The sequence below is a fragment of the Xyrauchen texanus genome, chromosome 16 (genome assembly GCF_025860055.1).
Source record: "Xyrauchen texanus isolate HMW12.3.18 chromosome 16, RBS_HiC_50CHRs, whole genome shotgun sequence".
Lineage (NCBI taxonomy): Eukaryota > Metazoa > Chordata > Actinopteri > Cypriniformes > Catostomidae > Xyrauchen > Xyrauchen texanus.
In genome coordinates this window covers 2,993,437-3,009,146 of record NC_068291.1, presented here as the reverse complement: position 1 = coordinate 3,009,146, position 15,710 = coordinate 2,993,437, and the positions used below count along the sequence as shown (strand labels likewise).

The 15,710-nt window shown below is 34.3% G+C and overlaps 1 protein-coding gene across 3 annotated transcripts in view; it reads right to left on the bottom strand.

The window, feature by feature from the left end:
- ddhd1a (DDHD domain containing 1a) overlaps nucleotides 1-15,710 on the bottom strand; it is a 41,847-nt gene that overhangs the window by 4,723 nt on the left and 21,414 nt on the right. For all 3 annotated transcript variants that reach the window (XM_052145585.1, XM_052145587.1, XM_052145586.1), the window contains 4 exons: nucleotides 12,950-13,097; nucleotides 11,208-11,317; nucleotides 10,808-10,914; nucleotides 1,353-1,615 (listed from right to left, as the gene is read on the bottom strand). In XM_052145585.1, the coding sequence (XP_052001545.1) occupies nucleotides 1,353-1,615; nucleotides 10,808-10,914; nucleotides 11,208-11,317; nucleotides 12,950-13,097 (628 nt within the window). The remainder of the gene's footprint in view (nucleotides 1-1,352; nucleotides 1,616-10,807; nucleotides 10,915-11,207; nucleotides 11,318-12,949; nucleotides 13,098-15,710) is intronic.

The following is a 15,710-nucleotide window of genomic DNA, read 5'->3' as shown; positions in this document are numbered from 1 at the left end:
AGTTATTAACTAAATAATTATCTTTTTTTGCACATCTGTGCTATTTGTGATTAAAATGAATACTTCTTATGACTTTTTTATCTAACTGCAAAAAAACAAAAAGGATTTTGGCACATTATTCAATGAAAGTGGAGTCGCCTCATCTTTGATGGACACACATTACATGGAGGAAACGATCCAATTTTACTAGGCAATTTTAAAGGTATTCCATTACTTACATTTCTAAAAGCTAAATTTAAGCATTTCAAGGGCCTTTACAGGTGAATCCTGTAAACACTGTAGGAAAAAGAGATTATGATTTCTGACTGGTCATTTCATTTATGATCACATTGACCGAAAACTATGTGTAAATTTTGAAATATCGAGTTTTGCTTCGATATGTTTCTTTGTCCTTTTGGTTCATGATGTATCGAAATTCTATACATCGTCCCTTCCCTTAAGAAAACATTTGTTGTCAAATGTATTTGTTTACGTCAACGCTAACAAAGACAAGACGGAAAAGGCACACTCCGATGAAAATCTTATGATTTTAATTTAAAATACTGTTGATGAAAAAATGAAGAGAAAAAATAATACTGCCGTGCACAAACAGCAGAAGAAACACCGAAACTTAATAACGGTCTCTAAAACATCAAGAAATCAGAATACATTAACTTCAAAAAGTAGCTAATACTTTGCATGTTTGATACTTATGTTTAAATGAAATGTTTATGCTTTTTTCTAAATATTTAAATATTTGATTAAAGTTTGGTCTGTTACAGTTTGACACTTTTTGTCATTTTGTATGTTATTATAAACTAAATTGTTATTTTTGTTGACAAATTGAAATGCCATGTTAGTCAAAGTAAAACTGACAAATATTAATGAACTATTTTGTCAAAAAACTAAAACTATGACTAAAACATAAACCTGTGTAAAAATGAAGACTGGAGAGATCTGAACCAGAAAATTCTTTACAAATTAAAAGAAAAATTAAATCTATTGTGATCTCTTTGTGCAAGATGGAGCACATCAACTGAGTGTATCTATTGTGTTCAAGTTTTAGAACAGAATTCCATAATGACTTTTAGATAAATTCCTACTGCCGTGGTTCAAGCTTAGTTTCATGAGAGTTGCCCTGATACACAACGTGATGTGATGTGACTATTAGTCAAGCACTTTTTAACGGCTAATTACATTCTTTTTAAAAACATACAAGCTTAACATTTCTGCTTTCAAACTCTGCAGAACATTGGCCCAGTCCACTTCTGTTGAAAATACATAATGTAACCACACTTGTTTTAAACTGAGGGATGAGTCAAAATTATTTCCCATGGTAATCAACATCGGATGTAAATATGAGACAGTGGCACCTCTGTTTGGTAAGCTGCACCTCCTCCAGCAGGTGGCGTTCTTCATAACTTGCCCAAGGCAGATCTTCTCCCTCCAGCTGCTCCTGATGTTCTTGCAGACAGAAGCGGACCGGATCCCATCCCGTCATGATGTCAAAGGTGATCACACAGCCCAGGGAGTGAGAGATTATCGATACTTTACCTCCTCTCCTCTCAAATCCAGGGTTACGTGAGCAGAAGAGAGAATACAGGCGGTTCAGCTCTTGTGTCAAACCTTTAGTGATCTGAGAGGAAGAAAATCAGAGTGTCTTATTAACCACATAATGGAATAGTAAGCTGTAAAGTCCCCCTCCCCCAAATGTTTGGTCAAGTTATTCCAAATCTGTACGCAGTTATTTTTCCCATGAAACACACACTGCACCAGGTTTCATTTATCTCAATGATGTTACTGTTCTTGTGTATGGCGTATGCAGAACAGAGAATGAGATTAGAAAGCTGCAGCAGAGGGGAAGATTTTCAGTGACTGACGACTTAAATTTCAGTCAGCTATCGTATGACTTCAGAAGGCTACGAGCATAGCACACAAGTCATGTGGACTATTTTATGATAGTTCCATGATACCTTTTGTCCTTTTTGAAGCTTTACAACTTAAGACTCGTTATAGCATAAATGGGCACAAAGTTACAATTTACGCACTATCAAATATTTAAGTGTTGCACCAATAAAACTAGGTGAAATGTAATCCTATGTATAAACTAAATATTTACTGACATCTCAGTCCAAGAGTAACTGTTGGAATTAAAAAAATCTAACTGATTAAATAACATCAATGAGCTCATGTTTTGAGTGACAGACTTAAGACATATACTGTATGATGATGTTGACATTTGCACTCATTTCTAAGAGAGAACATTATTTTAAATACTTCTTAAGCTAACGACACACAAACAATTATAATCTTTCATGTCTTTATTGAACACATCCCATTAAACATTTACAGCGCTGTGGAAAAAGTAAGTGAACCCTTGGATTTAATAACTGATCAATCCTCCTTTAGCAACAATAACCTCAATCAAGTGTTTCTGGTATCTGTGGATTAGACCTGCACAACATTCAGAAGGAATTCTGGATCATTCTTCCTTACAGAACTGCTTCAGTTCAGACATATTCGTTTGATGTCTGGTGTGAACGGCTCTCTTGAGGTCATTCCACAGCATCTCTATTAGATTAATGTCTGGATTTACCTCTACTGAGTTTCAGCTGGTGCACAGCCACCCTGACATTATCCTGTAGGATATCTTGATAAGCTTGGGAATACATTTTTCCCTCAATGATGGCAAGCGGTCCAGGCCCGATGCAGCAAAGCAGTCCCAAATCATGATGTTCCCTCCACCATAGAGACAGAGCGCAATCGTCATAATCTGAAGACAACGGCCACCGGGGGGGGAAACAATCCAACCGTCTCTATTGACTTTGCATTGCGAGAGGCTGCCTCCTTGTCATTTATGGCATATAACAAAAGACAGAAAAATGCCTAAAAGCTGTGACAAGGTGTACAGCAAACAAGCTAAAAAACCTGTTGGGCCATTGAGTCGGATAATTTTTCCAAAAAAAAAAGGAAGGTAAGGAAAATGGGCACTGACATAGACCAATAAAATGTATCTTCTCAATACATCTCCTCCTCTCAGGTTCACATAGGGTGGTGAAATAAGCAATCGACATGGTTAAAATTATGAATGTTTTTTTTTTTTTTTTTTTACAATATCATGTTGCGTTCCAGTGGGCGTAGTTTTCAGAGTAGTTCAAGAACTAGTTGCGCTCTGTCTCAATTGATCCACTTTTATGTCCTGAAACAAACCGTTTTTTGGGGTTGACAGCTTATAAAAATGTATTTCTGGGTTATTTAGCTTGTTTGCTGTATACCTTGTCACACAGCAGCTTTAGACATTGTTTTGTTTTTTTGTTACAAGTCATAAATGACAAGGAGGCAGCCTCTCGCAAAGCAAAGTGAATGGACACAGTTGGATTGCCAACCCCCGTGTGGGCGTGGCATAAATACGCTCTGTCTCTATACTGAATTGTTGGATGATGTTTTCATGTTGGTATGCTGTACCCTTTTTACATAGTAGAGGTCGACCGATATATTGGTTTTGCCGATTAATCGGCACTGATAACGATTTCTGGAACTATCCGTTATCTGCAAAAATCCACACCGATAATTTCACCCGTTGTGTCCGGTGCTGGAGCAGCTGGGAAGGGCGCACTGTCATTATACAGTATGAGAGCAGCCTCTAGAGGCAAAATAAAAACTATCATTGATGCCTCATGGTAGTTGTTTTATAATAATAAATAATAATAAAGGTTTATTTGGTTACTAAACATAAAACAGAATGTATATACAACAAATTAATTACAAACAAAGAAGGTAACCGAACAGGTGTAGGCTGAAGCCATGGCTTATTACGCCTACCCTATTTACAAAACAACAACTACCCATCAAAATTTGAACATAAACAATATACATATGTCTACATACACACATTCCTATATACACATACTGCATATATACTCATATACATACATATGTACATACATACATTCAAACCTCTGCACTTGATTACAAATATTTATTACTTATGTTATTAAAATTTAAACACAACAATTATACATAAACTTATCTTAGACAATTTTTCTTAAGCATCCGAATATTTGTCAAAAATTAGGATTTTAAACTGTTTTTTATAGTAATGAATGGAATTGCTCCTCTTAAGATCATCAGTGAGACCATTCCACAAATCAACCCCTTCTACCGAGATGTGTTCATTTTAAAGTTTGTTCTGACCATCTGTTTTTTAAACATGTTCTCTCCTCTTAGGTTATATTTCTGTTTTCAAACAAACATAGTATATTTCCAGGCACTATTTTCCTATTAACTTTGAACATAAAGATGCCAGTATTCAGACGGACTAAATCGGAACATTTTATTGCTTTAAATTTACAGAATATAGAATTTTTCGGTTCATTATAGAGGGAATGATTGACTATCCTTATAGCTTTTTTTTGTAAAATAAAAATAGGTTTTGTGTTTGTGGTGTAGGCGTGCCCCCATATTTCAACACAGTAAGAAAAATATGGAACAATAAGAGAACAATACAGAATATACAAAGAAGGCGTATTTAAAAAATACTTGGTTTTATGTAATATAGCTATTGCTTTAGACAGTTTTGATTGAACATGAGCGATGTGAGGTTTCCAGGATAGTTTATGATCTAATATTATTCCAAGAAATTTGTTTTCATTTACCCTTTCTAGTTCCACATCATCAATCTTTAAGCTCTTGCTGGTTTTAATTTGTCGATTACTAAATATAATATATTTAGTTTTACTTAAATTAAAGGATAGTTTATTTCAGTCAAACCATTGCTTAATTCTGGATAGTTCTCTGGTCACATCAATAGTTAATTGGTGAACAAATTAACACATTTTAACAAATCGGATACCTTACAGATATCATTAATATATCAAATAAACAACTTAGGACCAATCAAAGAACCCTGGGGCACCCCACAACTTACTTTACGCATTTCTGATTGATGCTCATTAAAATGAACATACTGACGTCTATTATCAAGATAGCTTTCTAACCAAGAGTAAGCATGGCCTCTAAAACCATACTGCTCTAGTTTATGCATTAACAATTTATGATCTATGCTATCAAAGGCTTTTTTGAGGTCGACAAAAACACCCAAAGTGAAATACTTTTTGTCTAATGCAGATGCTATATAATCTACTAATTTAATAACTGCCATTGAAGTCGATCGACCACTTCTGAATCCATATTGCTCATCACTTAATATCATGCATTTTTCTATGAAACTATCAAGCCTCTTCAAAAAACGTTTTTCCAGTATTTTTGAAAATTGAGATAATAAGGAAATTGGTCTACAGTTTGAGTATAAATGACTATCACCACTCTTGTAAATTGGTATAATTTTTGCAATTTTCATCTGATCTGGAAACACTCCAGATTTAAAGGACAAATTCAAGATATAAGTCAGGAGTTCTAATATTAAATGGATTATATTTTTAACTAGTTTCATATCAATATCTGTCCAATCGATTGACCTTTTATTTTTAAAACCATTCACAATCTCCAGCATTTCATTTTTGATAATGTCGGACACATACATCGAGGAAAAGTTCCTACTGATATTTTCACAACTCTTTATATTTTTACTTTTTGATTCAATAATATCTTTTGCCAAATTGAAACCAACGTTAACAAAATAATCATTGAATTAATTTACTATCTCCTTTGGATTTCTAATGGGGACTTCATTATCATTTATGAAATAACTTGGACACTCTTGTTTGTTAATCATTTTTTTAATAATGTCGTTTAATACTTTCCAAGTTCCTTGCATATTTTGCTTTTGTTGTTCTAGGAGGGTATGAAAATATTGTTTTTTACTATTTCGGATAATACTTCCCAATTTATTTTTATATTTTTTGTATATTTCTTCCGACTCCATAGTCCTTTTTTTTTTTTTTTTTTTTTACAAATTTCACATATAGTGTATTCTTCTTTTTACATGCATTTTCAATAACTTTTGTTATCCATGGCTTTTTTGTGGATTTATTGTCTTGGTTGTGAATCATCTTCATGGGGCAATTGATATTATACAACTCAATAAATCTATACAAAAAAGTATCATATGCCACATTTGCATCACTTTCTGCATAAATATCAGACCAGTTTTGATTACTGAGTTCCTTTTTAAATTCTTCAATATTTTTTGCCGTACATCTTCTTATGAATTTATTAATGGTCTGGGATTTCTTTTTTCGTATAAAAAATTTAAGAAATATTGCAAACACTGGTAAATGATCACTGACATCGTAATAAATAAGCCCCCAACAACTTTTTCCTCAAGTCTGTTGGTAAAAATATGGTCTATTAGTGTTGCTGTTTCTGTTGTAATTCTGCTTGGCTTATCAATAAGTGGACATAAATGATTACTGTACATTATATTTATAAACTCAGAAATGCCTTTAAAGACACACTGATTAAGTATATCAATGTTGAAGTCTCCACACACTATTTGTACTTTGTCAGTGGTCATATTGTTAAGCAAATCAACAATTATTTCATTAAATGTTGACAAACAAGTTCCTGGTGGTCTGTACACACAGCTAATAATTATATTACTGGAGTGTTCTACTTCAATTTCCACTGTTACACAGTCCAGAACATTGTCTATACTGTATGAAACATTTTTTACAATTTTACTTCTTAATGACTGATCTATATACAAAGCCACTCCTCCGCCCTTTTTATTATTCCTATTGGTACAGTACATGTTGTCATATCATTATAAAGTAATTCATTTCTTGAATAGATGCTGCATTAATAGAGAACAGCAGTATGTTTGCAGACAAGACTGAGAGGATGCTAACATTAAAGCTAACCTCAAGCGGTTAGAACAAAGTGACAAAAAACATGCAAGTCCTACCCAAATGTTTAAATAAAATGTATTACCATATATTTGCAATAGTTTATAACAGTCATGTTTATGCTTTAGCCAGCTAAGTTGTATATTTAAAGGTATAGAGAGATTTGAGAAAAATATCTTCATACAGTCAAGAGAAACTTATAAACAAATCTGATTTTAATAAATTTTTTATCCTCACAGTAATACGCATTTTTTTAAATTTTGATTAGATAATCATAAAGTGATCGATATGTGTGTGTGACACGAGTTTCTTGGAGAATTTAAACGAGCGTAACAGCACAAAATACAAACAAAAATATCACTGAATCTTATAGAAGCATTAAAAAAAGCATAAGACATGCAATTCACTAGTTTGCCCCAGAGCCATATAGAGAGAGAGTTGCGACAACTCCATTGACTCCAATGGAACGTTTTTTTTTTACAGCAATGGTGGCTCGTGGAGCCTCTCAATAGTTCCCGGAAATAGCAGCAAACACATGCCGCGCCGCAGAGATGCAGCAGAACAAACCGTTTGCGACACACTTTTAAAAGGTGAGACGTTTAAAGAATAATATTATCTTATTCTGTATATTATCAGTATATCTAAATAAAAATAACTTGTAAATTAAAACCTTATAGTTGATTGAGTATTACTCATTAAATTAGGAGATAAGGGATGTTATCGGATAACTAACAGATTAGGCAAGGATTGGAGCTGGATAAAGTTAGTAACGAACACCCTATTAATTGTAAAAGCTTAATTTTCAGCCTCATTACTTTTGAACAGCAGTTTATATACGAGTATGCTTAAGTTGTTTTAAAGCTGAATATATTGTGTATATGAATAAGTATTGTAAGAATTATACATTAGATATATAATATTTATAATACATAAATAATTATATTGGTATATATAGAATTGTAAACAATAAGCTTCATTTCACAAAATTGTACATTTACGTAACTGCTGCTAATAGTTAATAGTTCATTGACCCATTGTGCGGTGCGAGCTGGAAATCACCTGTCACCAGCCTGTCTCTGTACTATCTGAAAAGTCATAAATATGACATTAGTTACCTTGAGATTAGTGAAAACAATGAACATGAGGTAACATAAAAAGGCAACAGCAACCCTAGCCTGAAATAAGTTGAGGCAAATAACGGTAAGCGAACACTAATCCTCAAATATTAGCTGATTTGATCTTTAAAAAAACATCACTGTAACAACATACTCATGCTACATACATATGTCGGTGTGTTACATAAATATATAAAATAAATGCATTTATTGACTACTAATTACCAGAAATCGCAGTTCTGTCACTCTACAGTTTGAAATGCCCGCCAAAGCACTTCCTGGAACTATCTGAAGTCTACGTGAATCACGTGACGATCAAGCATTTAGAACTTCCGTTGTCGCAACTCTCTCTCTATATGGCTCTGGTTTGCCCTAGTTTCACATTAAAGACCCCTCACCAGAAGTGATCAGCCACTTGAACACGTGCAACAGCTCTGTGAATCACAAAAGGCTGTTTAATATGTAAATAGTATGCGCAGCTGCAGCGTGTCAGTGAATTGTGCTGCTCTGTTTACACACTCGCGGCTATTTATTGCCTTCAACGGTGCGCGATATTTGAGCGCTACTCACAAACAACATCTCAGATGTAGATGCTCAGCAGGTCGGCTCACTTATAATATGCATTTAGAACGGCACCGGAGGTGCATTTGACCAGAATTTGAATTAGAAGCAAATTAAACTACTGTGAACTTGCCTACAAACAGACACATACAGGATTTCCTGGCGAGTTCAAAATGTCAAAATAAAAGTGTGAGAGTTTAAAAAGGGCATGATTTATAGATATTACTGTTGTATTTAAAAAAATAATAAAATAATAATAATATATATATATATATATATATATATATATTGGCATCATTAGTATTTGTTTACAATTTATAATAATATTTAAATTGAATGGGTTCCAAAAATAACTGTGTGAATGAAAAGTGGACTGATGTCTTACAACTAAACTGAACAAAAAAAGAGATCTGAATCCTTTAAAGTCCAGATACATGTTGATTTTTTGAAAAATAAATAAATAAAACACTGGTTTCTTTTCTACTGAAGACTGGAATTACTGTTAATTTTGCTGCTGCATTATCCATTATACTAGTTATTTATAAAGTGTTTCTTAATAAGCTATACATTTATAGTGAAATAATGTGTCGTTTGAGGTTTGTGTTTCTTTAATTGGGAGTACTCTTCTATATGTAGTTCCACACAATAATGTAAAGATATTCTAAACTGATTATGCAAAAAACAACACTGGTATCGGCTTAGGATCGGTTTTGGCCGATACTGAGATTTCCGGAATCAGAATCAGAAGAGAAAAAGTGGTATCGGTGCATCCCTACTTTAAATGTTTTGTTTTTTTCATTCAGTATCAATTTTAAAAACCATCGGCCAATTAATCTGTTATCAGCTTGTCTTCCCAACTTAGTTATCAGTATCGGCAAAATCCTATATTGATCGACCTCTAATACGTAGTGCTGAGTGTTCTTCCCAAACAATTCAACCTTACTTTTATCAGTCCACAAAACATTTTCCCAGTAGCATTGTGGAGTGTCAAAGTGGTCTTTGGAAAACTTCAGGGGTGCAGGAATGTTTTTTGGAAAGTAGCGGCATCCTCCGTGGTGTAATATACAGAAAACATTCATGTTTTCTGTATATTAGACTCATGAACAGAGATGTTACCAGTTCCAATGATTCCTTCAAGTCTTTATCTGTCACTCAGGGGATCTTTTTTACCTCATTGAGGTAGAGTCATCTTGCCAGAACGGCCTCTTCTAGTGAGAGTACCCATAGTACTAAATCATCTCCATTTATAGAGAGTTTGTCTAACTGTTGACAGATGAATATCTAAACTCTTCCAGATAACTTTGTAACCCTTTCCAACTTTATGCAAAGCAGCAATTCTTGATCATAGGTCCTCTGAAATCTCTTCTTTTTTTTTTGAGGGTCATTGTTCACATATGCAGATGATTCGTGTGAATAGAGAACTCAAAATGTTTGAGTGCTTTTTATAAGTCAAAGTAGCTCTAACCCACACCTCCAATCTCATTTTTATTAATTGGATGCCAGGTTTGCCAACTCCAAAATCTAATTAGCATTTATTGGCATATTTAGCCTAGGGGTTCACTTACGTTTTCCACAGTACTGTGAATGTTTAATGGGATGTGTTCAATAAAGATATGAAAGATTATAATTGTTTGTGTGTTGTTAGTTTAAGCACATTGTGTTTGTCTATAATTGTGACTTCGATGAAGATGAGATCACATTTTATGACCAATTAATGCAGAAAACCAGCAAATTCCAAAGGGTTCACATGTGTTTTCTTCCCACTGTAGGATATTAAAATGAAGAAATGTTAATTTTTCCAGTCTGTTGTATTAGTATTTATTTACTGCCTCCCATTAATTTTAGATACAGTTCCTTAACATTATTATTGACATTTAAATATACTATTTATTATATTTATTCTACTTATTTTCCAGCTTCAAATTTCAATAGAAACTGTAATTACCACTGACAGTTACATGATACAAAAAAGGTTAGAACATCAACTGTAACAAGATAACACTTCTATTTACAAATTTGAAGGCTGCTTATTGTATCAATAAAGATAAACGTTAATGAAAACACATTGCTTTACGGAGAGCTAAGGAACAACAAGTGAAGTCTTGCCCTAAGAACTGGTGGTGCAACCAAATTAAGCACTGAGTAGTTACTAGCGCCATAGTTTAAACTTTACATCCCAGTTTAAGCAAGACCTTACTCACAGCTGGTGCAACCCTACCATGGTCACTGAAAGCTTTGGTGTTCTATAGAAAAAATAATAGCTTGAACATTCTGCTATTTTCCTTTTATATTACACCGAAGACAAAAAGTCATACAGGTTTGGATACAATGTAAAATGTGTGTTACCTCATTTCTGTAGAGCGGGCTGGTGTAGTACATGATGTCCATGGCGCTGCTGTTGAGTAAATCTCTCAATCCTCTCACTTTATCTGGTGTGATGGACTCCACAGTGTCTGTAAACAGCATGAAGAGAACACTCTTAAAATCACACGTCAAAACATGAATTAATCAGCTAATGTATTTTTCTCTCAACATTACTTTATAAATATTAGTGCATTTCAATGTTTGTGCTGTTTTGTTTACACAGCTGACAGAGGACTAGATGACATATGAGTGACCTATATTCTTGAGTGACATGTTTTTGTTAATGTTGTCCATTAAAAGAGTGTGTGTATGTTGACAGCATCTGCTCAGAGTGAATGCAGACAGACAGACAGCAGTGGCAGTGTTGTGGTGAATGTCTTACCGCCATCTAAAGCAAGTTTAGATCGCCACTCAACGGGCAGAAACTCCACGTGCTCCTGTCTTTGTTTTGTAAAGTGCTTCTCCTCCATTTTCCTCACAGCTTCACGCAGCCTGAAAATACAAACACACACACACACGGACACACGTTGGTAATCCTATCATTACGAGAACTCTCCATAGACATTGAGTTTTATACTGTGCAAACTATATATTTTATTCCCTACCCCTAAACCAAACCCTTACAGAAATCTTTTGGCATTTATATATAAAAAAAACAATGGTTTAGCATGTTTAGCATAAGCCTTTTGAATTACAGGGACACTAGGGGGGCCTCATAAACAACATTTATAGCATAATACCCCTGTATTTTCTAGTGTGTAACCTAAAAAATGTAATATATACATATATGGATGATTCTTCACCTTTGGGCAATTTCGATTTGAATAAAAACAAACAGATTTTTTCTTCTTTTTGTTATATGAAGATCACATTAAAACAGACTTAGAAACTCTTTACCAGGTCAGCATCATTTATTTTTGGTTCCTTTACTTTATAGATTTTATTGTATTCATCTTGTCCCACACCCAGATTTTAATATTAAATGATGAAAATGCATCATAAAATATATATAATTACATGTTTAAAACAATGATCATCTAAACAAAGAGTGAAATAAACTATCTCAATATTTATTGTGTAAAAAGAAATTATATACATTTTTCAAAAATTACGATTGTCCCACAGTTGTGGCATTATTTCCATTTTGCTCCCAATAAAGTTTGATCAAAAGTTATTGCACTTGTTAACCAAGCGGACAAAAGTGTCAGTGATCTTCACGCTTGAAATATGAGACCAAACAATGAAAAGTCAAGAGAAATGTCACTTGTAAATGTTCATGGCTCTGAAAAACTAAACTAAAGTAAAAATAATAGTAAAAAATATTAAGTTTTTTTTATTGTTGAAATAGATTGTTAACCCTTTAAACCCGCTATCACGCTAACATGAAGATGCCACTAGGTGGCGATAGCACTAGCAGATGTTCTATTGCCCTCATTATATAAGACAGAGCGGGAGGGAATCACTACAGTACATCAAGGAGAGAAGCAAAACAGGTACAAATCTAGGGTGACCAGAAGTCAGTCCTGGTTTTACGAGGTGTGTCCCGGTGTCCCGTCATTTCTCTAAAAACTTTAATAATGTCCAGTTTTTTTTTCTTTGAAATTAAATATCCTCAACGTCCTTCTTAGTATCGTGTCTGGTATCGATTGCAGGGGAGGGAAGATATTTTATTGCGTTGCATGATGATTTAACGATACTTTCATTCTATCAATCCGCTCATAATCTAACTGGTTACCATGACAACGACTCACATGCTCTGCTGCTCTCTGTCATTATCCAACACAAAATTAGAAATGCCCAAATGAAAATGCATATTCAACAAGCTGAAAGAAGCCGATTTAATTATTTGCACAACATGTTATGAATTGTGCCTGTGAACACTGTAATCTGAGCAATATTAATAATGCATTAAAAATGTGCTAATAAACAGTGTATGCATATGGTATTTCATATGATTTTGATCAAAGCTACAGTAGTCACATGTGAAGAGCAGATATTGGTTAATAACAACACAACTGTTCAGAAAAATTGGAAATTCAGTGACTTCACACAAATCAACTGCTGTCCTATAGTTTGATTCCGGAGTGATTTCCTGATGATTAATAACAGCTCTCGAGTACTCACATGCCAGTGTTCTTGATGATGCGATCTTTGTCCATCTTCTGTCCGATGCCGTGAACCACGAACACGATGTGAGTGGTCTGAGGGGGTTTATCATCCAGCGAAGCCTCTTCTACAAACCCACGATGTAGCTTTGTGCCACTGCTGGAGACTGACGTGCCAATGAAAATAAAACACGTTAATGTACATTATAATATTGTCAGTGCTCTATTTGTAAAAGTTTCAAGTGGGATGGTGTTGTCATTGCCAAATAATGTTGTCCAATGTGTTAAAATGAGATATCTGTGTCCAATTTGGTTTCATATACTTTTGAATATCCTTTATAGCATTTTCCACTTTTTTAACTTGAAAATTGTCATGTGGTGTAACCATCAAGTATAAAGTAATAATGCTTTATTTGCACCTTGAATATATGACAGTATAAACAACTTAATCATTCATTTAAAAAGTTTTCAAACAGTTTTAATGAGTCAGAAATGTCAAGAAGTTTTCTCAGGGTTCCAGCACACGACTTGAACAAAATGTTGCTTTTCATAAAAATGTCAAAATGAATATCAGATGTTTTTTTTTAAAACTTCACACTCAGTCTTGAGGGTCTAAAGGTGTCTGAGTGTTTTTATCATCAACATAAACAACAAAATGGCTACCTACATGTTGGTTACACCAAATGACTATGACCAAATGATTTCACTTGTTTTTTTTAAATAACAATAAAAGATTATTCGGCTCTAGTCATGCCAACAATTCTTTTTCAGCTGTTAATGAGACTTTTACTCTTTTTTGTTTTTTACTGTCTCTGGACACCACATGACATTTTTTACTTTAAGCCCCAGAAAATGATCAATATGACTTTAAACTGAGAAATTGAATATATGCTCATCATAGAAGAGGTGAATTCAAGTAAATGTTTTGTGTAAATGTATTTTTAATGTAATAGATCTGGACAAAAATTAGCATCACTTCATCATTGACCCTTAGGACACATGGCCATAATATGCACCTTTTACCCTTGGTTATTTTATTTTATGATGAATCTTGTGTAAAGAATCCATGTTAAGATCATGAAAAAAAAAATATTCTAGATCAGTCATCCACTGTCACAGACACAAATTTTTTCTACTCCAATAACTGAACTAGTAAAGGAAGTTTGGGCTGTTTTGATGAAGGATGTTTAAACGGTGCTATAAAAAAGTTGTTCTACACACAAAATTGTTTTATGGGCTATGAAGGTAAAATAGTGCCTAAATGATTTGCATGTGATTCGAAATTACACGAGGAATCGGTGACAGTGGTGAACACATTACAAGACATTTCACTATTGATGAATCCCCGACGACTCTGTCTGTACTCCAAATTACATTTCACAACAGAATACATGCGAGAAGTGTTACGAGATATGAAAACAAATGCATGATCATATGTTATGCATTTCATAATATGATGTGTATGTTTTTAATCGCCCAAAGGCATCATATATTTTATTGGTTACAATATGAAAAAGCACCTCCTACTGAAAAACCTATTTGTTCACCTGACTGTCCAAGAGAATTGGCAATTTCTCTCCAACTCTTCCACTAATTGTTCCTCCATTTCTTCGGTCCAATGTGACTTACTTGATATCGCAGCCTGTTTCAGGTACATCAGGACTCTCACTGAAACTTCCCGTGCCCCGTTTCTTGCGCTCTCATTGGCTGTAGGTCAACACTGCAGTTGTATTCAGTCAAAACATATCACACTGCACGATTTGGAGTCGCAGACAGGTCCAGATATTAAACATCCTAGATATCTCACTGACATCGGCGACACGTTGGTGCTTCTCTCAGATCGCGTCTTTGATAATTCATATATTGTGATCGTCGTTCACGGGAGTGAGCACAGAGTTGCCCACGATTTCAGGCTTTTGTCGGTGATCTCCACCAAACTGTCGGCGAGCTTAAAATTAAAAAGTAGCGTAAACTCGGCATTACATGTTAGCAGTAATTTATTTTACACATATAGACTGATTCTATGCTGTTTTTGGCCATGTTTAGGCACAGTGTGAAAAAAGGAAGTCAGAAGAATACACACCAAATTTACTTTGATAATACGCAATTATAGATCCACAACACATGAATTACACTTATGCAAAGCATAAGTATTGCTAATATTTTTTCTTACAGCTTTACAAAATCTTCTGTGCACATCCAATTTATTTTTACGCTTGCAATGATTTACGCTTTCACAAATCTTACTCTGCGCATGCAAATCCTTTAGACACTATTTTACCTTCGTAATGGGCGAAATCCTGAAAACGGTTTGAGTTAAAATCATGTACACATTGTAACTGTACACTCATCATAGCAATATTTTACCTTCTGTTCTCTTCTTTTGAAAGAAAGACAAAAGATTTTATAGAGCTGTTCTCTTGAAAACTTGCATTACCTTCAGTGGCGTAACTTTCACGTGAACACTGGGAAGGACAAGTCAACCAATCACGAATTGCTTTAAATGATAAAACGAATAAACCTTTAAAGATAGACTAACCGCGAGCTCTGAGGTTGTGAATCAAAGGTATGCGCGTCTATAGAATACATCAGTCCACATTATTTCAAATTAATTGATAAAAAATATTTAAATCGCAACATTTTTGGTGAAGAACTACACTATCCATGATCCTGAGGGGAAATCGACCAATCAGAGAATAGAGGCGAACTAAAGATCTGAGCAGAGACCGCCCACTCTGAATGACGTAATCGAGTCGCTCTTCCCATACACTCAAACTACG